Source organism: Amblyraja radiata, chromosome 4 (genome assembly GCF_010909765.2).
Source record: "Amblyraja radiata isolate CabotCenter1 chromosome 4, sAmbRad1.1.pri, whole genome shotgun sequence".
Lineage (NCBI taxonomy): Eukaryota > Metazoa > Chordata > Chondrichthyes > Rajiformes > Rajidae > Amblyraja > Amblyraja radiata.
Genome location: NC_045959.1, coordinates 26,564,289 through 26,589,144, shown reverse-complemented (window position 1 = coordinate 26,589,144; position 24,856 = coordinate 26,564,289). Strand labels below are relative to the sequence as shown.

The 24,856-nt window shown below is 41.2% G+C and overlaps 2 protein-coding genes and 1 long non-coding RNA gene across 5 annotated transcripts in view; 1 reads left to right on the top strand and 2 right to left on the bottom strand.

Annotated features, from left to right (window-relative positions):
• The first annotated feature begins 479 nt into the window (after positions 1-479).
• tcaim (T cell activation inhibitor, mitochondrial) lies at positions 480-17,491 on the top strand. 3 transcript variants are annotated; one of them, XM_033019117.1, is made up of 10 exons: positions 480-560; positions 1,080-1,212; positions 2,912-3,062; positions 3,881-4,130; positions 6,120-6,242; positions 8,156-8,253; positions 11,223-11,314; positions 12,413-12,645; positions 14,042-14,173; positions 15,608-17,491. In XM_033019117.1, the coding sequence occupies exons 1-10, from the start codon at positions 514-516 to the stop codon at positions 15,828-15,830; spliced, it is 1,482 nt and encodes a 493-aa protein (XP_032875008.1). In that variant the 5' UTR covers positions 480-513; the 3' UTR covers positions 15,831-17,491. The 3 variants fall into 3 exon arrangements, with proteins under 3 accessions (XP_032875008.1, XP_032875010.1, XP_032875009.1); XM_033019118.1 differs by lacking the exon at positions 480-560 and adding an exon at positions 869-924; XM_033019119.1 differs by lacking the exon at positions 6,120-6,242.
• LOC116971922 lies at positions 10,332-14,920 on the bottom strand. The gene is made up of 3 exons (XR_004411659.1): positions 14,709-14,920; positions 12,267-12,269; positions 10,332-10,341 (listed from the first exon to the last, which is right to left on the bottom strand). It is a non-coding gene; the product is annotated as an uncharacterized LOC116971922 (long non-coding RNA).
• topaz1 (testis and ovary specific PAZ domain containing 1) overlaps positions 16,540-24,856 on the bottom strand; it is an 80,984-nt gene continuing 72,667 nt past the window's right edge. Inside the window, exons 10-15 of the mRNA XM_033018884.1 lie at positions 22,483-22,696; positions 22,013-22,054; positions 21,465-21,629; positions 18,862-19,065; positions 16,860-17,043; positions 16,540-16,778 (exon numbers count right to left, since the gene is read on the bottom strand). Of these exons, the coding sequence (XP_032874775.1) occupies positions 16,562-16,778; positions 16,860-17,043; positions 18,862-19,065; positions 21,465-21,629; positions 22,013-22,054; positions 22,483-22,696 (1,026 nt within the window). The 3' untranslated portion in view covers positions 16,540-16,561. The remainder of the gene's footprint in view (positions 16,779-16,859; positions 17,044-18,861; positions 19,066-21,464; positions 21,630-22,012; positions 22,055-22,482; positions 22,697-24,856) is intronic.

The window sequence follows — 24,856 nt, the reverse complement described above, 5'->3', positions numbered from 1 at the left end:
AATTACCAGAGTCAAATTTTATTCTTGACAAGAAGTATGAACTGACAGAATTATGAATCTAACCCTATATCACACATACAAACTGTTGCCCCGCATCATTGATTACACTGCGAGTCGGGTCGGGTCAGGTAGGCTCCGGTTACTAAAATGGGCGGGGAAAAATGCCCAGGATCCCCTCCGTAGCTACTACACGTCAGCCCATTGTATATCGCAGGAGTGGCCCATCTTGTTCCGCTATAAGATCTTTGGGTGTATTGATCGGGCCTGGCGACGGCGCGGGGGGGAGGGGGAGGAGCATCGCGGCCCCGCCCCCGCTCGTGGAGGGCGGAGTTACCGCGGCCCCGGTGATGGAGGAGGAGGAGGAGGAGCGCGGCCAGTGATCCGCTGGGGCGGGGACGGGGAGAGGGAGAGGGCGAGGGAGAGACCAGGGATCCGTTGGGGCGGGGGCGAGGGCGAGGGCGGGGAGAGGGAGCGGGAGAGGGCGGGTAGAGGGCGAGGGCGAGGACGCGGCCGATGATTCGAGGGGAGCCGCTACTGCGGCGGTTCCGGGCGCTGAGCAGGTGAACGCCGTCCCCGTCGCTGCCCCTTCACCTCCTCTGTCCCCAGTATCGCCCCCGCAATGGCCACCAGCTTTGCCCTCGTTGATCTGCTCACCGCCCCCCAACTCTGCAGTCTCGGCCTCTCCCTGCAGCCGCCGTCTCATTATCCTCATTATGCTTCCCGCAGAGTTTGACCCTTCATATATATCATCATCGTTATTGGGTCAAAATCCCGGAACTCTCTCTTAAACAGCTCCATGGGGTCACCTTGACCTGAACTGCAGTGGCTCAATAACACGGGTCATCCCCCCATCTTTATAAGGATGATGAAGGATGAGCCATGAATGCTGGCCTGGACAGGACAGCAATGCCCAGATCCTGAAAAGTCAATAATTGAAAGTGTTTTTTAAACACATAGATGTTCAGATTGTTTGTGGAAACTATCTATGCTTTTCATCAAAATGCTACACAGGCTTAATTAAGAAAAGATCATTTAAAACAAAAATCCATGAATGACCACATTTTTCTTTTTTGCTTCAGACTTTGCATAGAAATAGGCAATCAACATGTCCGGTGTGTGAGAACGTTCTCGGTTACTGATGCCATTAATGCACTGAGGCCATTCTACCTTGCTGTGCACCCAGATTTCTTTGGCCAACATCCGAGAGAGAGGGTAAGCTCTTACTATCCCGTCATGTGCATATGAGCAGAATAAGGCCATTCGGCCCATTGAATCTACTCAGTCATTTAATCTTGCCTGATATTAGGTATGTTGCAAAGCCTACCTGAAGCGTCGTTGAAAATCTGTCGTTGCGGGTGTGCGCGATTTTGGCGCCGTTTAGAGGGGGGCGGGTTTAAAACGCGATTTTCTCTAAGCTGTTCCAATCGAAAATGTTCAGCCTAGTTAATTATTAACGAAAAATCGCTGAAAGACCCCGTCGCAAAAGCTATTATTAGGTTTAAAGGCCTTGAATAATAGTTATAGTAGTTTAAAAATCAATCTCTAAACCCGCGACCGCCAGCAACCGCAGGGTCTCATAAAGCAAACCACAGAAGGTATGCTGTATATTTTTACATTAAAAAGGGCTTCTAAAGATCCCTTTATACAAAGTTTAATATTGCGAGTAGCTCAATTTGGGCCCATTATATCCCGCAGTATTTTTCTGGGCATTTGAGGGCACAAATCTACCGCAATGTGAACGTTCCAAACCAGCGCGTTCCGCGGGGACCCACTGGAAAGCTGATTTAAATGGACATTTATTTACAGCAATTAAACACTAAATTCCTTCCATTTGGCCTATAAATTAATGTAAATGAGATTTAAAAATCATGTTTTATTGTGAATTATTTGTGAATATTATTTGGACATTTAGGCTATTTAAAAATGTTAATCATTTATTAAGAAATGGATAGATGTTTAGATCTAGTAATTTAAGTCTGAAATTAGCTACAATTAGGTAACTAACTAATTATATGCTTTAATTTCAGGTCATCCAAGTAAGATTATTTTATATTTGTTTCAGAATGCTTCAATCTATGATAACTGAAAATTTCATTCAGTTCTCTTCATTTTTAAGAAAGTTATGGGCTTTTGACTGTTCACGATCACAGCTTTTTTGTTATGTCCATAGAAAATCAATAGGGAACAAGATGCTCATTTCCCAGTATGAAAATGGCCATAACTTTTTAAATACTTGAGATATGAAAGTGAATTAGGTGTCAAATTAAACTTATTTTTATGCTTTATCTGATGGGATAAATTACAGACTTGATTTTTAAAATCTCAAAATTTTGTAACATTGCTACTGATATATCTTTCACTCTCAAACACATTCTCCTGCCTTTCCCCCGTAACCTTTGACACCCTTACTAATCACGAATCTGTCAATCTCCGCTATAAAAAATACCCAATGACTTGACCTCCACAGCCATCCATTGCAATGAATGCCACAGATTCACCACCCTTTGACTAAAGAAATTCCTCCACATCTTTCTGAAGGTACGTCCTTTAATTCTGAGGCTGTGACCTCTGGTTCCAGACTCTCCTACTAGTGGAAACATTCTCTCCACATCCACTCTATCTGTGCCTTTTACTATTCGGTAAGTTTTAATGGGGTCCCTCCTCATCTTTCTAAACTCCAGTGAGTACAGGCTCAAAGCCGTCAAACCTTCATCACACGTTAATCCGGTCAACCCCGGGATCATTCTTGTGAACCTCCTCTGGACCCTCACCAATGCCAGCATGTCAAATATGGGGCCACAAACTGCTCACTATACTCCAAATGAAGTCCAACTGTCAATAAAGTGCATTGAGTCTGTCGCAAAATGTTTCGGCTAACTAATGTAAGAAAATCTCTGTTTTGCTTGTGCAGGAAATGAATGAAAATTCCCTCAAGAAGTTAAATAACCATTTGCAGTGCCTGCAACATCCTGGGCACCGAGCTCCTCAACCCACCAAGCTGACTTTCTATGTCAGAGAGACCGCGGGCAATGCAGGTGCCGCTCAGGGCATGAATACTCCAGGTTTGTCTTGTCAATAAGAGATGCATAATTGTTGCATTGATTGGATTGCACTAACATTCAGGCAGTTACTGCAACATGCTCAACATCAAGCCTTTATTAAAATTGTCTTGGTATGTCGTGCCTCTATCACTGTTTGCCATGCAGGACGCAACTGCTGACCAAAAGAGACAGAATAATGGAAACAGGCCATTCGGCCCATTTCATCCATACCGATAGTGGGCACCCGTGCTTATTAACTCCTTCGACCAGCATTTGGTCCATTGTCACTATGCCTAAGCGATTCAAGTGCTCATTTGGACAGTTATTAAATGCTGCCAGTGAGCCAACTTCAAACACTCTGGCAGTGCATCCAAGTACTCACCACTCTCCGTATCCCATCTCTCCTCTAAATCTCTTCCCCTGACCCTAGACCTATCTCCTCTAGTTTTATTTGGCTCTAATATGGGGAAAGGTTTCCTGCTGAATTTATACCCCTCATAACCTCAGTCATGTCTTCCCTTAACCTCCACTGCTCCTGGAAGAAAAGACAGAGCTTCTCCAGTCTCTCCTCATAACTGAATGAAGCATTTATGTCGGTGCTCACACCTTACTTCCGATGCACAGGTGGTTGGTTTAAGCCCCAGTCCAGAAACCTGAGCAGGATGAATGGGCCCAGTTGAAGAACCACCACAGTGGTTCAATGGGCCAAAAGGCCTGTGTTTGTGTTGAAAGATTTTGTAATTTCATATTGCTCTTTAGTATGTTTGCTTTAGATAATCAGATTAATAAACAATTATTTGAACCAAAATGAACATTTTATACAAATTGATTTATTTCAGGATTTCGAGCTGTCAGCTTCACCCTCCAGACCCAGGACCTTCTCGGTACCGTAGTAAATATCTTGAAGTCCTGCTGTTTATCCATTGACCATATCCAGGGCTCAAAGGCTGCTGTGGACTCGCCTCATCAAAATGGGAGCATTTCATTCAGTCGACCCATCAAGTGGGATAAGACGTATTATACCTTCACAGGATACAGGGACCCAGAGGAGGAGCTGGACTCTTCTCGGCAGCTGGAACCTACACTTGGGTATGAACGCCTCATTTTATTTACGGAAGCTGGGTTGTGCAGATGAATGTGAGGAACAGAGAGGTGAGGAGTAATTCCAGTAGTTAGCATTTCACTTATTATCTTGTGACTCGGAGAGGGGGGGGGGGGGCAGTCTCCTTGCCTGTGGGTCAGGTTTGTGTGTTTAATCCCCACTGCAGAGACTTGAGCAGCTAGCCCAAACTATCACTCAATGCAAGGGCTGAAGGAGTGTTGCACAGACAGGGGAGCTAGTTGAAAGATGAAAATGGGTGGCACTGTGGCGTAATGGTAGAGACCTGGGTTCGATCCTGACTACGGGTGCTGTCTGTACAGAGTTTGTACGTTCTCCCCATGACCTGCGTGGGTTTCCTCCGAGATCTTCGGTTTCCTCTCACACTCCAAAGATGTACAGGTTTGTAGGTTAATTGGTTTGGTATAAGTGTAAAATTGTCCCTATTGCGTGTAAGGTAGTGTCATTGTGCTTGGATCGCTGGTCGTTGTGGACCCGGTGGGTCGAAGGTCCTGTTTTCACGCTATATCTCTAAACTAAACTAAACCTGATGTGAATAAAGGAACTGCAGATGCTGGTTTAAACCAAAGATAGACACAAAATGCTGGAGTAACAGCGGGACAGGTAGTATCTCTGGAGAGAAGGAATGGGTGACGTTTCGGGTCGAGACCTTTCTTCAAACTGACGTCAAGGGAGAGGGAGGTGGATAGATAAGGAAGTGTCAAAACAGGGCAAAGGGAATGGAGATCAAGGAAAATGTAGAATAGAACATTGTTAGCTGGGAGAAGGTAACAACAAAGCAAACAGAGATAAAATGTAGTCGGAGACAATAAAACTGGTCAGAGAACTGGGAAGGGGGAGGGATGGAGAGAGAGGGAAAACAAGGGCTACTTGAAGTTAGAGTAGTCAATGCTGCCCAAGTGAAATATGAGGTGCTGTTCCTCCAATTTTCACTGGGCCTCACTCTGACAATGGTGGACAGAAAGGTCAATATGGGAAGGGGAGTTAAAGTGTCCAGCAACCGGGAGATCAGGTAGGTCTTAGATGCTGCTGCACCCGCTGAGTTTCCCCAGCAATTTTGTGTACCTTCGATATTCCAGCATCTGCAGGTCTTAAACTAAACCTGATGCCCTACCTCTCTTTCTCTCTCTCGCAAGTGGAGGTGAAAAATTCCAAATCATTTTTATTCACATCACTGTAGCAGATTCTCTATCCACTATCAGACCTGCTGGGTAAAAAATGACTAGCATTTAAAATGGAACTTGAAATCACTTTAGGACGTTATAATGTTATGATTAGAGCTACTAAAGGCTGTTTTTCTCTAATTTGTATCATAAGACAATAGCTGGTACCGGTTAACTATTCTTGCAAATTCCTGCAAGGTGATATATGAAGCAGAAAACGTATAATATATTTATGTAAAATGTCGCCATTCATAATATCACTTCATTCCTGAACATTAGGAACCAGAAGCAAGAGTCTGCCATCAGGTCCATGAAGCTTTCTAACTATTCAGTGTTATCTGTGCTGGTGCTTTGAAACAGTTCTCCACAACCCTGCAAGTTTTGCCACCATTTAACTCACTTCTGTGGATTCCCAGTCCCTTCTGAACATTTGTTGCCTACCGTTTAAAAAAATATTCTTTATTTTGTCAATGTGGAGAACTTTACATGTTTCCCCTCTATATTCCACCTGCCATGTTTTCTCCCATTCATTTAACCTGCCTGTATCCTTGTAGCCTCTTCAAAGCCCATTTTCCTATCTAGCTTGGTACTGTCAATATATGTGGATTCATCATTCATTTCCATCATCACAGTAACTGCTATAGAATGCAGATGCTGAGATCCCTGCACTTGCCCATGTGGCAGTGCATGGACAACTTGATGAAGTTTAGGAAATCCTTAAACATAAAAGTCAGTGCATTTATACTGGAGAGGTTTTAAGGGGAAGTAAAATTGATTTTGATGTTCCTTTTGCAGGTTGTGGTTGAATAAAAATGTATCTCTTGCTTTGAAGAGATTGATTGTCAGTCTTCCACTGCGGGAGGACCTGAAAAACCTAAATACAGAACTGTGTGAGCAACTGGAAGTAACTGACATCAGGTATGGATGTTGAAAGCATAAATGAGAAGCAAGTGTGTATCATTTGGAGGCTTTAATATGTGTCCTTATGTGGGATAGTAATGTGTTACTATATTAGGATTACACCTAGTCCTTTACCACACCCTGGACGATTCTTAAGCAAGTTCCAATCTCTGTTACTTTACAAGGTGCGGGGCTGGACCTTGTTACACATTCAAAACTGTAATCAAATTTCAATCACTGCTTTACAAATCTCCCCAGGCACCTTGCTCTCTGTAACCCCCTTCAACTTCACATCCCTCCCCATCTCTGCCCTTCGCCTCTTCTGCCTTCCACTTTACCCTGGATTTGCATCACAACTCTAAGCTTTGGAACTGCCTCACGACGCCACTCTTTCCTCCTTTAACTTACTCCATAAACCTTTGTGACCAAGCTTTTGATCATTTTCCCCAGCAGCTTTATGCAGATCCATGCAGACTTGACTTGATAACGTCCATGTGAAATACAGTGGGCTATTTCATCATTGTTAAATGCCTGCTCCGTTATAAATTCAGGTTTTGGTGTTGTATACATTCAGTAAAATCTCACATATTTGCTAAACCCAATGTGTAGCTTTAACCGCTGTGTACGATAACATCTTTGTCAGATTAGTGCTGAAACTGGAGATTTCAGCTGATTCAGCATGTTTAAAACTGCAAAATTAAAGATTCCGCTCACTGTCGTAATGGAAAAATTCAGCAGCCGAATGTTGAGCAGAAACCCGAGAGGTTCCCTTAAAATAGTGCGTTAAATCTTTTTGCTATCCAAACCCCGCTCCCACCAACATGGTAAAGCAAACAGACTCTATTTAACAGATCATAGTTTCAAGGTGAGAAGGACAAATTTTAAAGGAGATGTGAAGGGCACAATTTGAGTGCATTGAGTGCCTGGAATGCGCTTCCAGGAGTGGTGGTTGAGGCTGAAACAATAGTGGTGTTTAAAAGACGTTTGGCTAGGTATATGGAAATGCCTAGCACACTGATACAATTATAAAGAAGGCACATCAGCACCTCTACTTCCTGAGAAGATTACCGAGAGTCGGTATGTCAAGGACTCTCTCGAACTTCTACGGGTGCACAGTAGAGAGCATACTGACTAGATGCATCGTGGCTTGGTTCGGCAACTTGAATGTCCAGGAGCGGAAAAGACTGCAGAAAGTTGTGACCACTGCCCAGTCCATCACTGGCTCTGACCTCCTCACCATCGCAGTCGTTGCCTCAAAAAGGCTGCCAACATCATCAAAGACCCACACCATCCTGGTCACACACTCATCTCTCCGTTGCCATTGGGAAGAAGGTACAGGAGCCTGAAATCTGTAACATCCAGGTTCAGGAACAGCATCTTCCCCACAGACATTAGGCTATTAAACACAACATCAAATAAGCTCTGAACAATAACAGCCTATTATTACTATTGCACTTTATCTGTTTATTTATTGTGTATACATGGTTGATGGTCAATAGACACACTGAACTTTTATCTCCCGTTCTGTATTATGTTTACATATTCTGTTGTGCTGCAGCAAGTAAGAATTTCATTGTCCTATCTGTGACACATGACAATAAAACTCTCTTGACTCTTGACTTGAGGGATATGGAATATGTGCAGGTAGATAAGCGATGGCCTTGGTATCACGTTCGGCACAGACATTGTGCATCGAAGGGCTTGTTCTTATGTTGTAATGATCTATGTAACAGCACCTCTCATTTAGTCATCGGGTCTCTGAAGTGGTACGTTAATCCACATATCTTTGAGACAATGAGCTCTCACTCACGTTGTACCAGGCAGACTCAAATGGTTTGGTAAATGTAGGTTGCAAATATGTGTTGGGAATGTTTCTGATTCTTTTATTATCCAGCCGCAGTGAGTTGATAATAATTTTGTTCTTGTCTTAGGTGGCGAAAAAGTTGGGGAATAGCTCATCGGTGCAGCCAACTGCACAGCCTGTCTCGTTTTGCCCAGCAGAACTCTGCAATCTTGCACAATATCAAAGGTACGCCAGGTCCCAGCAGATAGATGGCATGCAAGTGAAGCCTGTTCTCAGAATTCATCCTCTACCCAGTGCATTAAGCTACCTCCCACTAACCTCTTGAATCAGTCTGAAGTAGGGTCTTGACCTGAAATGTTGCATGTCCATTTCCTTCCACAGATGCTGCCTGGTCAGCTGTGTTGCGCCAACAGTTTGCTCTTGTCCCACTAATGATGTTTGGTTTAATGGCTTAGCATGATCTAACTTTGCCCTCAGGTCTGTAGGTTTGAATCCAGTCCACGCTTATATTAGTGCCTTTCAAACCACATTAAGTTCCAAAGTGCATTTTAGCCAATTAATGATTGTGTGATGCAGGAAATGTGGCAGCCTTATTATGCACAGCAAGCTCCCATAGTCAGCAACAAGGTAGTGACTAGATCATCACCGTAAGCATTGTTAGTAGTGTTGGACAGGACAATGTGGAGAACTTTGTTGACTTAGTCGATGGGATCTTTCTGTTCCCACATGAGGTTAAAAGGACCTCGGTTTAATGAGTCATTCAAAGCACTGTGCCTTTGAGAATTGCTCAGCAATGTGGGGTGGATGAGCAGAAATGTTAGTTATTTCAGGTGTGGGACAGAACCCAGATATTTTATAACTTGGAGGTGAGATCATTGTCCACTGAGTCAAACTCTCTAGAGTAGAACATTTGTTCTGGCAGAGCTGCTATCAACAAGGAGGCCAGTTTCAGAAATGAAAACAGCCCAGAAAGGAAAGGGTCGTGTAAACCCGATATGAGCTCCACCAAAGGACTGGTTATTAAGGGACAATCATCCTTTGGGGACTGGAACATCCATTGGTTTGGAGCATGGAAGAATGTGCAGTGGAGGAGGACAAATCAGTCAGCCATGATCTCGTTGAATGCAGGAATGGTCTTTCCCTGAGCCTTTGTTCACTCTCTTTCAGCACTTTCCCAATTCTAATGCAGAAGCCTAGCACTTTTAAATTCTGTTTGAAGGTGACTAGTAAGGGAGAAGTTTGTTGTGCTGTGGGAAAGAGCAGCAGAGCAGAACTGAGTGTTTCAAAGATTCAGCACAAGCTCATTAGACTGAATCATTCTGTAACTGTAAGTTCAAAGTACTCTGACGATATTGCAGGGGACTTGAACTTCAACCTGAAACATGATGTTTGAGTTGAGTTGAGGGAGTTGAGGACACCCATGATAGAATGAATTTGTGAACAAACCAGGACCATAATAAAGTAATTGCAGGAGGGGATAGGCTGTGACTGGGATCAACAGATAGAAGCAGGTCAGAGGATTCTTAGCCAGCTGGACAACAGTGGAAATGTGTTGAAGGAGGACAGTCATGTCAGCCATGTTAAAGGCTGCAAAATAGTCAAAGAGAAACCATTTACCACAGCCACCTGTGGCTTTGCCAGAGCAGCAAAGGCCAAGAGAAGCAGTATAAATGTTCAGAATCAAATAATGTTGATACAATAAATAAAAGGAGATTATCTCCAAAGGCAGGAGGGTTTGTAATCGAAGGACACGGAGTAGAGGGGATTAACAAAGGAAACAAGTGGCTATAATTTGTGCAGTGACTGATCTGGAAAACTAAATGGCAGGGTTGTGTTCAGACAGAATGCATGGAAATCTCTCATAACGTTCAGTTTCATATCGTGATATTCTGCTCATAAGATTCTTAGCGCTGTGGTAGAGATGGGAAATTGATATAAAAGGTGGAAGTGAGAGATTTGTTGGTGCGTTTGTGGAATCAATCAGTCATGTCAGCAGATAGCAGATTTACAACAGGGAGGTAACCCTGTTCATTCCACACTCGCCCAAAAACAGCTGCAAGCTGCCAACCAGACACTTTCTGACTGGTCAAATGCTTCATCCCATAGGAGGCAGCAGAAAATCTACCATGAAAAGTCAGAACCAACATGAGCTCCTGGACAAGAGAGTGTAAGAATTTATCTGCTTTTAACCCTCTGACTGGCCCTGGTTTTATTCAGTTCAGATTCTTTGGAAAAATCACATTGAATCAAAGAACAGGTGGAAGCCATGAGGCCCATAACTTATTCCCAGAGCTATCTGCTCTACTCTGTGTTCTGTAAACGTCCATGCTCTGCAGTCATGGTACATTCCTGTTCAAAGGAACACCTGTTTTGGTGTCATTAGATTTCACTGGAAATTGCAAGTGAAATGTGATGTGCTGACACCTATCTTTTAATTTCTTACACTGTTTTACTTTTCCTGCTGCTGATTCCCATATCATTACACCAAGGCATTCCCTGATGCGTTAAATCTCCCCAGCTCAGACTCTTCTTTGGAGTTGAAATATCTAAATAGCTTCACTTTGATTTGTAACTACCATAAACCAGTTATTCTCTCCCCCCATTTCCTTAGCGTGTTCCTTATACATCCCTATCAATTCTGTGGCTCTGCAGGAGACGGAGGTGCTCAGTCCCGATTGATCATTTTGTCTTTTGAATTGTATCTCAACCCATTCACTTGCTTTAGTTAAACTTCACTGGACTTTTGTTCCTTTCCGATTTGAACAGTTCAATTGACCCCCCCCCACCCATAGTTTTAGGGAAGGTGGGAGGAGGTGGAGACAGAGTGAGTTGGAGGCGAGTCACAGATTTTCATTGGTGCGTGTCTTGAGTTTTGTTGTGCCTCTTGTTATGAACATCACCTGTCTTCTGACCGAGTCCTTAAACCAGATTATACACATTGATTGAATTTACCCCCATTCTTAATCTCCCAAATCCATGGACTACACGCCTAGATTGTGCTATTTAACTGTTTTAATTCTAATGGTCACATCGTGGTTCTACATTGCATCCCGTAAAACTCCCTAAGATGTGGTGCCCATGGCTTTGAATAGAGTCTAACCAATTTAAATCAGAAGTCTGTGATATCGTTTGCATTACACGTGTTTAAGCAAACCGCTTATGCTATGTTCTGGGTTTGGCTGTTTTCTGCACAGGGTGTACATTAATTTTTGCAGAGCACTCTGGAATGAATGCTGCAGGGCAGATTATGTTGGGAACTGTAGATGTCCATCAGCACTGGACAAATGTAAGTCAAACTAATTAGTAATAAACATTTTAGAATAGCTTGTAGATGTTTGTGTTCAGTATTATGGTTTTAATAATTGTATTGTGTGTGTCAGCTTGGTTCAGTCATCCCCACTTTATGGTCATAGAGTAACAGGGAAGTGTAATCACCGGCTGGGTACACAGTTAATACAGATTACTGACCATTCCTCCCATTGCTATGTTGGGAAACAATTTCCATTTATCAACCACATGTATCATAAACAAACATTCCAAGAACTTAAGGGCAATGTTATCAAACAAATCTTTGAATGCAAGCTACAGGTTAGGACTGATGTCTTAAAGTGTAGTCAGATTTAGTGCTTAAGGAATACTTTTAAAAGAGTAGAGAAAAGGTTAAAGATATTTCAGAGGTTATGAACTTGGCAGCTGGAGACTGCACCATCAATGGTGCAATAATTTAAATCTGTTTAAGATATAGAATTAGAGGAGTAATGACATTTTGGAGGGGTTTATTTGTCTGGAAGAGGTCAGCGATTGGGAAGGGCCTGTTCATAAAAGTCTGAAAGCCAGGATAAGACTTAAAAAAAAAAATGAGGCACTTAACTAAGACTTAATCTAGATCAGCAAACACAGGAGTGAATGGCGAGCAGGACTTCATGCAGGTTAAGATCACAGAATTCTGGATGCGCTCAGGTTACCATGGAGGCAGGCACGTGCCGTCAGGGTAGACAAGGTAGGCAGTGAAATTTAGCAACTCAAAAAGAGTGCGTCTTCATTGCTGGGAAATACGGTACTTTATTAAGAGATATGGCTTTTGAAGACCAATTACTTTATAAAAGTCAACTGACAGCTTACTGGAGAGAACAATCTGCACATGCGCGGTTCTTAAGATTTTTAAAAGCCGACTGACAGCTTACGGAGAGGAGAACAATCTGCACATGCGCGGTTTGCAAGATTTTTAAAAAGCCGACTGACTGCCTACCCTGAGTAATTACTCATGGCACGTGCCAGCTTGGAGGAGAGAAGCCAGTCTGATATGTAACGAAGAAATCTAATTTGATGTGAGCAATGCACTGAGTACTAGTGCAGTAAATATTTAACCTGTTATTACTTGAAGCTTTTGGAGAGGTTGCCTACCTACTATGATCTTCACAGCCAACTTTGCATGCTGGAAGAGAGGATCAGCTTTCTTCTTGGAGACGTAGAGTTAATTTACAATGAAGACCTGCAGCCTTCGATGATGCTAGAGGATTATTACAGGATGTTAAAGACCTTTCATCAGAGTTTGGTTGTCAGCCGACCTCTGTTTCACCCACGAAGTCTAAAAGGACTGCAAATGATTCTAGAAAAGTGAGTGAGTGCAAAAATATTGGATCAATGGGTCACTGAATTACATGTGAAGCTGTTATAGCAGTTGAGGGAATCTCAAAAAGTTGCCTCTGCCGCCTTCATGTTGATGGGCTGCAAATCTGAAGCACAAAACACGTGAGGCATTTGAACTTACCCTGCCTTCACTTGGGGCAGTACAGTGGCTAAATAAGTGCAGCTGCTGCCTCATTGTTCAATTTGATCTTGCTGCTGTCTGTATGGAGTTTGCATGTTCTAAAGGTATAGCACAGGAGCAGGTCCTTTTGTCCATAGTGTTCTCCAAGTGATCGTATGAGTTTGCTCCAGGCAGTTTCTTCCCACATCCCAAAATGTGAAAATTGGGAGGAGAATTTGCATTGTATAAATGAATGGTGTATTCTGGAGAACAGTTGAAAGGTGTAGAATAGGATTAGCATAAATGGGTGCTCAGTGGTCAATGCAGCCTCTGTGGACCAAAGAACATGTTTTCATATTCCATGTCTCAATCGTTTGTTTCTTCTTGAAATTTATGATCAAGTTCCTCCTTCATTGCTTTCTCTTTTTCAACTGATGCAGACTTATGGCCCCGGAGTTTCCCTATATTCAGCCTAATCCAACAAATGTGGAAACCCATCATTCTCCTATTGGTTAGGTCCACCTCCACCATTGCTGCCAACTCAAATCACCTTCCCACTTCATCCGATTTTTGTTTACAGTCTAACTGGTGCAATTTATTCTTTAAAATCCAATGGTAACTTGACTTTGTATGGTACTAGAGTGTTGTTCAATCAATAACTGGACCTTTCAGCACTTAACTTCAGTTTTATTTTCATGATGGAAAACTTGTTTTTCACAAGTACGGAACTATTATAAGCGTAAAATATGAAGCTATCCCTTGATCTTGTATAGTCATTCATTAATGGGTGATCTGATTATAACTTCTGCTTTCTGTCTATCCTGAGTAACATTTCAGCCCCTTGCATATTATGTATCTAAATGCCTCTGCCTTAAAAACTCAGGGACTCTGCTTCTACTCTTAGGGGAAAGAGTTCCACAGATTCACAACCTGAGAGTAAAAATGGCCTCATTTTGGATTTAAATGGATGACTCCTTTTAACAATAGTGACTTCTCGTTCTCCCACAAAGCATCCTCTCCAATCCTATTCTGTCATTTCCAAAGTGCAAAAACTATTGTGCAATTTGGCTGTTACATTTCCTGTTCCAGCTCTTAAAAAATATTTGTTTATGAAAAAATGAATGAATGTGACATGTCACAGTAAAATTCTTTGTTTTGCAAACCATATACAAAGTATGCAGAGAGTCAGTCAAGATAAGTTTTTTAAATTTTCCTTGAGTTCTTAACTGTGGCTGCTAACCAGATGATGTTCTGTCATTTCAGAGGCTCTTCCGCACCTACTCTCCTTAAGACAGGCCAGCTGAGAGTACCCATCACTTGTGACCCCTCTGCCTTGCAATGGTTTATTCTGAGCCATACACGAACAGCCAGGACTTACCTGCGGAAGGAGGAGGAGTAAGTAAAAGATTCTTACCCGTCACCCATTGAAGATGTGAGAGCATTTCTTAAAGCCAATCCTATATGCCTATAACTCCCATTGGAGTGGACTATGTGAACCAGGTGTCACACACGTGGAGTGGAAATGTGAATCAAGACCAGTTTGTGTGCTGCTACCAATGTCATTTTATACTTCTGTAGTGATTATTTCATTGCTGCAAAAAGCTATGTAACACAAACACTGGCTCTTCAGGTTAAATGGTCAATACTGATGTTTCCCAACATATCATGGTATTCCTTTCTCGCTTGTTTCAACACATCTATGCTATTCATCTGGATCATTATGGTAACATTGTGTTCTCATCTTGAACTCCTATGGATTTATTGGTGACCCTCATTAATGACACTATTTTGACACTACAGTGTAGCAATATTTTGCAATTTAACGCTTTATGAAGTTGCAAGTTATTGATTAATCCTGTTTATAATGTTCTAAGTAAAAGCCAGTCCATTTGACCACATGTTTAGTTTAAAGATAACCAGAAAAATTCACTGGTCTTTTATTTGTGAATCTTGCATAAGTGAATTAATACAAATAATCTGTACAATATCTGAATTAATTTGATTTAGAGTCAGGATTAATGAATTCAAATTGATTAGTTTATTGGTATTATTATTCTAGGCTGAAGAAGGCAATTACTGGCTATCACAGTAAAATATCATCAAATAACTGCCGATAGCCCATTATATTTTCCATGCAAAGCATAATTATTAGCATCAATTAATAGGTTAAATACAATTGGAACAGGGCCCCTTTAGCAAGACCAATATTTACATCTACCCTGAAGCAGAGGAACCATCTGTAATTCACCATGAGTGTTGCATGGCTAACAGATCTTAGTGAATTATAGTCTGGCTCCTTAACCTCGAAAATTAACAAGTGAGAGGGGAGAAAATAACTAGTGCTGAGTTAATTTGGTGAATTTAAATCAAATTGATTATAGATAAAACTAAAAGGCCAGATGAGGGAAGGAAAAGATTAGAGATGCTTAAAGGTCTTAAGAAAAATTGTTCAATCACATTCATTGAAGTAGCATATTTTAAATTGTTTCCCTGCTGGGCCAGAGAAATTGGTTGAGATTAAATTGGTTAATATCACATTATTAAATAGATATTTCTCATGTTGTGAGGAACCCTAAACAACTCCCAATGAGTGATGTGTGCAAAGCCAATAAAAATCTAGAGGTCGAGGAACTATTTGTTCAAAAGAAACTGATCAGTAAAAATAGCAACTAATTCTGGTGAATTGCAACTCATAATACATATTTCCTTGAAAATGTTACAGAATATGCATGAATCTGTAACAATTTTACATAATCTTTCTTCCAGCAAATTCTGGATCAATTTTATTTTACTCCAGAATATAATGGATTTCTTTTTTAATCCCAATAGGTTGAAAATCCAACAGGAAAAACTGATCAAAGTTTGCATAGAGCAGTTTTTTCTCAAAAGACTATATAAGGAGCAAAGTGTATCCAGTGAACAAATGGTAGAGTCCTGTAAAAGACTGCTTGAAGAGCCCACAGAGTTACCAAGGATGCACCTGTGCATTTCACATTTCTATTCAGTGTTACAGGATGGTGACTTGTGCATTCCCTGGGACTGGAAACAGTAGATGGAAAGAAGAAAAACAGTGAACTGGTATAGTTTCCGCTATGGAATAGTGCCAAGTGACTACATAACGTTCACGTGCAAAAACAAGACTACAGCATGTTTTTGAAAGTGTAGTTCACATCCAATGCTGGGAAATTCCAGTTTGGCAACTATATTCCAATTGTGCAAATTAAAATTGCATATAATTTGCCAAAAGAGACAGGTCCCAACTAGTCCTGGTTTCCCTGGTTGTTCTTGAATGCAGTCAGATTCCAGCAAACGGATTGTCGAACTGGCTTCAAAGAGGAAGAAACATGAATGCAAGCAGCTTTTGATTCTGAGATTTTGAAGCTCCACAAAGGTTACAAAATGTATCTATTCGCTATCTAAGAATCTCCATGCAAAACGAGTGAAGACTCAGTGCTGCTTCAGGGAGTTTCAAGGAAATGCCTAAATAAGGAAGAATACAATGATACTTGTTGGGGAATTATGGACTAGGACTGTACACCACAGGAAGTTAATTTTCAATTGCAAGCAGAATGTTGCAATACCACCAAAACAAGAGGATGCCTGACATGTGACATCTGTTCAAGGCAAATAGTTTTGGCACCACCTATCTAAATCATTTTACTACAGCACAACAGATAGTTACCATAAAGATAGTTTGCACATCTAATGGTTTATTGTACAGTGATTCACAATTTATTGTCAACAAAAATATTCTACATGCTTAAGGTGAAATAATACTTGACATCAGTAGCCAAAGAGCCAAACCTTGCCTGCCCACTTCATGTTCTGCTCAAGCCACCTCAGGGCAGAAGAGTGTTCCAAACTGAAGATCTCTTCGTTTGCAATGTTAACGGTTGTATGTTTTATCTGAAGCTTTGGTTCCGAAATTCGAACAGCTGCCAGTAATCTGTCCACTGCTGCGTCATAACCTCCATTTGCGAATAAACTTTCGTCTTCATACCTTTACAGATAAAAGCCATCAAATTAAAACATCTTATTCTTGACCAAGAAACAAAGGACATGATTCCAAAAGAGTGAATACCTTCTCAGCACAATCTGTAGAGATTGCTTGGAGACGCTGGGACTCTGAATGTTGCTTGCATTTGTTACTAGAAACATTTCAGTTGCCAACATCATTTCCACTTCTGACAAGAAGCAAGGAATAGGGAGCAGTTTACGGTACAGGTTCTCCTCAATTGGTGGGTAGCAACCATTGGATAAAGCTTCTGTAAAAGGAAAATATGTTATTTATATCTTAACCAAAACCACAAAATGATATAGTAATATTCCAATAATCCAGTACTCATGGGATTTTGTGGACTGGCACTTATTCCAATATATTGGACACCATTATGAATACTCCAGCAAGCTTCCATTTTTGAAGATATTAGAGTAGTGTAATATTTTTTTTCTAATGAATCTTGTGTGTTTCAAGGGAACTTGGAGTAGGGCCTTGATGAATTTAAAGGGAACACTGGTAACAGTGGCCGAACAGTCTAGATTTCCAAACAATGGAATAGTGGATTATTGGAGTTTAATGTATTTTCTGGTTGTTCTGTGCCAGATCTACTGCCAATTTCCAAAACATAATATGGACCATACCTAAAATGTCTTTTATTGTGTAAAGGTTTAAGAACACCCTGAAAGGTGCCATATTAAATTCTTGCAAAAATATTTTTCGTTTTCTGTCAGTAGCGATGATTACATTTTTAGAGGTCTAATGTTATTGCACTAGTTTGGAGTACTGAATGATTGAGTACACATTGCCCACTTGTGAGAAAAATCTAAACATTCACATTCTGAGTGAGATTTCTCCTAATCCCAGATTTGAAAAGGGCATCACTCTTATTCTGAGATTATGACCTCATGCTTCTGGACTCTCCAACCTCTGTCACTCTTCCACTTTCTACCATGGCAGGAAAACAGTAGTTATTTCTACACCATGATGACTTCGAATAGACCATTTCCCTCCTTCAATAACCATGTATCTGAAGAGAAGCTAATAGCAACAGAAAGCAAAGGAGAAGTCCAGGCAATAACCATCTCCAACAGAGAAATTAATCACCTTTCCTTGACATTTAATACCTCACAGCACCAGAGACGTGGATTCAATCCTGATCTCATATCCCTGTGTGGTTTCCCTACAGGTGCTCCAGTTTCCACCCACGTCCCCAAGATGTGTGGTCTGGTAGGTTAATTAGAGGAGCTGATGAGAATTTGGGTAGGATGAACAAATGGAATTAATGCAAATAGGTAGTTGATGGTTGGCATGGATTCGGTAGTCTGAAGATTCTGTTTCTATGCTGTATCTCTCAACAAATGCATACATATGTGTTGCTACAAGAACAGATCAGAGGAGAGTTATTTGTGGCGAGTGACTAATTTTTTATCACCCCAAACCCTTTCACAATCTACAAGATGGCTTTCCTCTCAACCCAAAGATGTTTGGTTTGGTAGGTTTTTGGCCACTAATTTGTCAGATATAGGTGATTGGTAGAATGGGCAGTGCAGGTACACTAATCAGCAAGAATGTGAGTGAGAATAAAATGGAATTAGTGTAAATGAAAGTGTGATGGTCATCATGAACTTTACGGAGTGAAGGACCTGTTTTTGTGCTAACTCTAACCTCTGCCCTAGACAGGAAGCTGTCTCGATCCCCCTTGAAGAAAGTCAGCACCTAATGCACCAGCCATTGCACCATAAAGCGAACAGCCAGTAATACATTCAAGAAGCTTGTAAGGAACAACAGTGATCATATGTCAGATTTGATATTTGTTTGCAAGTCTGCTACACAAAGGCAGGAGCCAGAATGAATGTGCTGAAAGACTTTTCAGCAGGTTAAAGGTGAGGGCAAAGAAACAGAAATATCATAAAACTAGATTATCTGACAGACAAATGAAAGAACATGACTGTAGATACCAAGGCAACTAAATATTGAGCTCAGAGTGTTTAGACAATCAGAAATGAGCGGTTCTGACAAGCGAGTACATTTCAGACGGAGGGGGCAGGATTTTGTGTGGGTGCGCACAAAACTGCAGACTTACTCTTGTACTGATTTCTTGCTTTCAGCCACAGATTGGACCTGCCCAGAGCTGTAATTAAGTTTCTTACAGGCAAAAGATTAACAGGAATGTTCATTGACCTCATGAACTCTACTGTGTCAGATGATACACCGAGACAATTAGTTTGGATGCACTGATCCAGGAGATTATTGAAAATTCCAGCATATGAGGTTACATCAAAGGTACCTGCAGTACACAAAAACAATTTCTACTGAAAAATATCCAACCTTTCAAATTGCTAGCAAGTCATATACTTAATCAGTAACAAACTTCTAGAAAATGTTAAATGTGACCACTGATCACCAATGGTACTATACATTTTTGATTTACCGCCAGTTATAATCTTTGATTGGCAGCATTTTGAGTTCAGAAAGATCATGCTTGGTATTAGCCATTCAAGTGACGCACTATGTAAAATACTCAAGTGCAACAGTACAGAGCTGAAGGTATCATCTATTTGGTCAGATTTATCTCCAACTGTGCTAATTGGTTTGAGATTAAAACCAAGTTACTGATGTAAACAGAATGAACCTTACCTGCAAAGTTCCTTTATTGAACTAGGACCTAAAATTGAAGTATCCAGCTTTACAACTCCAACGTGTCCACTCCACCAATTATATCCTCTAATGCTTCCTCGATTTTGATCCTTTAAACATTGAAAGGCGTACCTACCCCATGGCTAGCTCTGCAAGTCCCTCCCTAAACCTCTCCACTTCTCTCCTCTGAACAAGTATCTAATTACTGATGCACTTTTTCCATTGACACTCTGAAACATACTTAAATCTTTTCCTTTAGTTTATAGATAAAAGTGAATAGTCACAACCTTTTTCCCCCAGGGTAAGAGTCTGAAACTGGAAGGCACCGTTCAAGGTGAGGGGAAAGATTTAAAGGTGATCTGAGGGGCAACTTTTTCTACACAGACGATGGTGGGTGTATGGAATGAGCTGCCAGAAGAAGTGGTGGAGCAGTTACAATTACAACTTAAGACATTTAGACAGGAACGTGGATAGGAAAGGTTTAGGCCAAATGCAAGCAAATGAGATCAGCCTAGGTGAGAAACTTGGTGGTGATTGAGTAGTTGGGCCAAAGTGCTGTTTCTATGGTGTATAACTATCTCGGAGTAAAAATGCATACTATTTCTCATATTTTGGAGAGACCTCTCAGCGATAGGTGACACAGATGATGAATTCACCATCTTCTGTGAACTAATATAATCTTTGGCCGCCTGAGAATATTGAAGATCTAACCTCAGACCTGGTATAAAGCATATGGTGTCGCAGTACTGCAGATGCTGGTTTAAATCGAAAGTAGACACAAAATGCTGGAGTAAGTCAGCGGGACCTTCTCTGGAGAGAAGGAATGGGTCTACTACAAAGCTGCAATCCTAGCCTCCAACTTGTGTCTTATGGCTTACTGCTGTTCCTATTTATTTGGTGAAATAAAATCCTAACTATGATACATTCCTTCTCCTAGGTCCTCGTGATAAATTTGCTGATAATCATTGTCACTAGAATTACAACTGGAACTCGAGTAAAAATATCGTTTTACTCCTTAGTCTTTGGTTAAGTATTTCAGTTTAGCTGCAAAGGCTTAAGAATTTACACTATACCTCATCTGGCTATCATTTGTTTCCCCATCTGATCTTTTTATACTGTTTGCCAAACTGGCTTGCATCACACTAATGTGTGTAGGAAAGAACTGCAGATGCTGGTTTAAATCAAAGGTAGACACAAAATGCTGGAGTAATTCAGCCGGACAGGCAGCATCTCTGGAAAGAAGGAATGGGTGACCATCAGTCTAAAGAAGGGTCTCAACCCAAAACATCACCCATTCCTTCTCTCTAGAGATGCTGCCTGTCCCGCTGAGTTACTCCAGCATTTTCTGTCTTGCGTCACACTAATCTGTGTTTTATGAGTGTTGTCAAATCCCTACCATTTTGCCCAACAGACAGGCTAGAAAGATATTTAAAACATAATCATTTACATTTAGAAACTTCAAAAGATATTCAAATTAAAGCTGAAACCCCTCTGTTATCTCCATTCGTCCTCCATGATTAAGCCCGAGCAGGTAGTGTTGCCTTCTTGAGCAGCTGCAGTTATTTTTTTAGTGGATTTGTTAAAACTGGTGGACTTTCCATTAAATGCATTGGTGCGATCAGTGTAGTCTATGATATTTTCAAATGAATGATTTCTCTACTTTATCTCAGAGATAGGAATATTTACCAGACTGCATCATATACAACGTGGAAAGAACAGATTATTACTACAACTATTAATCCAGTACATGGTCAAAATTCTTAGCCACATTTTTTTGAACATGTATTCATTAATTGTAAAAATGTTGGAAATCTGACCAGAGATTTTTGACCAGGCTTTGAGGTGAATAGTCTTGAAATGCAACCATCCAACAACAGTTGGAAACCCAAACTCTACTTGGTTTGTACTGCTGAATGAAACAATTAATGATTTACTACCCAAGACCAGTCACAAAAGTTCAGAACTAGCTAACTTCAGATATATGTGACACACAAGATCATTTTATCCCCCATAATCAAAGTAAAATCAGACTCCTTTCATTAAACTTACCATTTGTTTTTTGGAGCCCAGGTAAATGCTGCAGAACCTCCAACGTTTCAGAGTACATGTTATTTTTCAAAGTTTCATCAGCAAGGCTAAACAGAAAGTTGTGTCGATTAAGAACATCCAAATTGTCACTGGGCCATGCTGGGGAACTGGTTATCCAGTTAGATTCTGTGCATTAAAAATTAATCAAGGTGAATGTTTTTCTGTAGGCTGGTACAGCAGCAGCAACATCAACGGCAAACTTTTGATTAATCTATAGGTACTATTGGTCATCAGACTAATACAGGTTGATGAGGAATATGGGGTGGGAGATTGCAACCTTCACGCCCTGTTTCGACGAATGCAATCAACCTGGCCTGCACAATCAAATAAGATCAAATAGAACAAGTTGTCGTACAACTTTAGGCTGTGCACGCCATACGCAAGAAGATCAAGTTCAAGTTGAAGTGAGTTATTGTCATGTGTCCCTGATAGGACAATTAAATTCTTGCTTTGCTTCAGCACAACAGAACATAGTAGGCATTGAATACAAAACACATGAATAAATAAACTGAGGAAGATGAGGAATATCACTCCAATAGAACGCTTCTTTACTGTTCAAGGTAAGAAGGTAGAAATATAAAAAATATTTGAGGAGTAACTTTTTCACATAGAGGGTGGTTATCTGGAACAAGCTTCGAGGTGATGGTAGAGGCATATCCAATTACAGCGTATAATAGGCATTTTGGACAGATATTTGGATAGGAAATGCCGAGAGGAATACAGGTCTAATGTAGGAAAATGGGAATAGCATAGATATCAGTCGGAATGAACAGGGCCATTCATGTTGAATTCTATGATCCTATTGGGAAATGATGTTTAGGGTGATTCAAACTGGTTTAACTCAATATTATTGCCCTTATTATTGTTAAAGTTTCAGAAAATTAATTGACAACAAAAAGATTCAGAGTTTTGTCACTGATAAGAAAACCTTAAATAGTAAATATAATATGCATCCCAATTGCAGAGGATGTTTAAATACAATAGCAAATACCTCTTAGCAACCAAAGTGCTCTATTCATATATCCTGTTTTAAGATAGATCTCTCCAGCGATATTAATGATCTGGCATCTCGATGTAGTCCACTCACTGACAAGACCTTTCAATATTGTAAAATTCACTTGAATTTCTTGTAGAAGGTCCAAAACCTTTCTTCCCTGCTCAATAAAACAATGTATACAAAATTCAATTATAGTTTGAAACAAATTTAAAATTTAAAATAAAACTTAAAAAAGGCAAACCCTGGAAATATAATTAAAATGAAAAATGCGGGAAAAAGTCAACCGATTAGAAAACATACATGGGGTGATAAACAGTTAGTTTTAGGCAGGTTCTGAGAACGAGTTCGGTATTACGACTGCGCATGCCTAGGTCATAGGTCACTCTGCATAAACATTGCTGGAAGCAGTGCTGCTGTATACATATAGACCTTCATTTCATCTGTATTTTCCAGCTTTGATTCTTCTAGGTAAGAAAATACTGCTTTCAACCCATGAATTAATTGTATTTATTGCTCCTTTGTAAAAAGCTACAATAATTTTGTCGTTTTTATTGTTGCCAGCGGGGGGCGAGCGCCGGTCATCGGCGGGGATGCACACGGGGCGCTGCGGTGACTCGGCGAGTCAGGCAACATCTCTGGAGAAGGGTCTCGACCCGAAACGTCAACCCATTACTTTTCTCCAGGAATGCTGCCTGTCCAGCTGAGTTGCCGCAGCGCCCCGTGTGCATCCCCGTTGATAGCTGGTGCTCGGCTGGCAGTCCCCGGCCTGTCGGGGAGTGGGTTCCTCAGGAGTTGGAGCGGGGTTGGGCTGGAGTTGACGCTTCTTCTCCAGCCTGGCTGTGTGCCGCTGCTCCAGGCTGGTGTCTCGTCGGTCCGGGTTCGCCCCGGATGAAACCGGCCGCTGGGACACTCGAGGAGGAGGGACACAACGGGACGGGACGGGATGGGCGGTCCAATGGCAGTTCGACAGCGCTTGTGGCGCCAGGGACCGGGTTCGATCCTGGCTGCAGATGAGACGCGGGTCTGTGCCTCCACCGGTCCAGACTCTCCCATCTCCCTCTCTCTCGCTGTTACACCCCACTCTCCGCTACCCGGCACCCTCATTCCTCAGATTAAATATATTTTTACACATAAATTATGAAGAAAGATAAGAATTTATACACTGTCTATACAGCCAGTGCTACGTTGGCTTTTTCTTTATGGTGAATGACCTTTGACAAATCCCATGATTCCTTGCGTTTTTCGCAATACCAAACACGCTTATTGAGCTGAACAAAGTACAAAACATTTTGCAGCCACTTGATTAGAACAAACTTCTGTCCATTTGAGAATAATGGGAGGCAGTTACGGTTAGCAAGAGGAGATAGCCATAAGCTTAAAAATTCATACCCTTTAATCATAATCAGCCCTCAAGTTAAAAATACACATATTGAGTTGTGGAGCCAAACATCATGGCAACAGGCCCCTCAGTACACCACCTCCATGTCAATCAAGCTGCCAACCAAGCAAGCCCACATCCTTCCAAACCTTTCCTATCCATGTACCTTTCCAAATATATATTTTAAATGTTGTAATTGTACCCACCTCCACCCCATCCTTTGGCAGCTAGTTTCACATAAATACCACCCCATGAATACCATGAAAAAGTCGCTACTCTGCTCCTGTTTAAATCTTCCCCTCTTACCTTAAACCTATGCTTTACAATGTTTATATTCCTCTACTCAGGATAGATCAGCTACAGATCTGGGCGAAGAAATGGCTGATGCTGTTTGATGCAGGCAAGTGTAAGCTGTTGCACTTTGGGAGGTCAAATGTAAGAGAAAATATAGACAATGGCACGTATGACAGTGCTGACACACACAAGGATCTTGGGATCCAAGTGTATATCTCCCTGAAAGTAGCAAGAAGTAGAGTAGTAAAGAAGGAGTATGGTCTGTTTGTCTTCATCAGTTGGGGTACTGTGTATAAGAATCAGGAGGTCATGTGGCAGCATTATAAATCTTTGGTTAGGCCACATTTGGAGTACTGTGTGCAGTTCTCATCACCCCTTAACATGAAGGATGTGGGGGTTTAGAGGATAAGGAAGTAGTTTACCAGGATGCTGCCAGGATTAAAGGGTATCTGCTACAAGGAGACATTGGACAAACGGATTGTTTTTGGATTGAAACAGGCCGAGGGGCAGCCTGAAAGAAGTTTATGAGAGGCAGATATTATAGGATATTTGTCACATACAAGGAGGCACATACAATAATGATGAGAACGTTTAAAGGAAATTTGCAGCAAGTTTTATTTTAAACTGTGACAGATGCCTGGAACATGCTAACAGGGGCAGTGGAAGGAGATACGATAGTGGCAT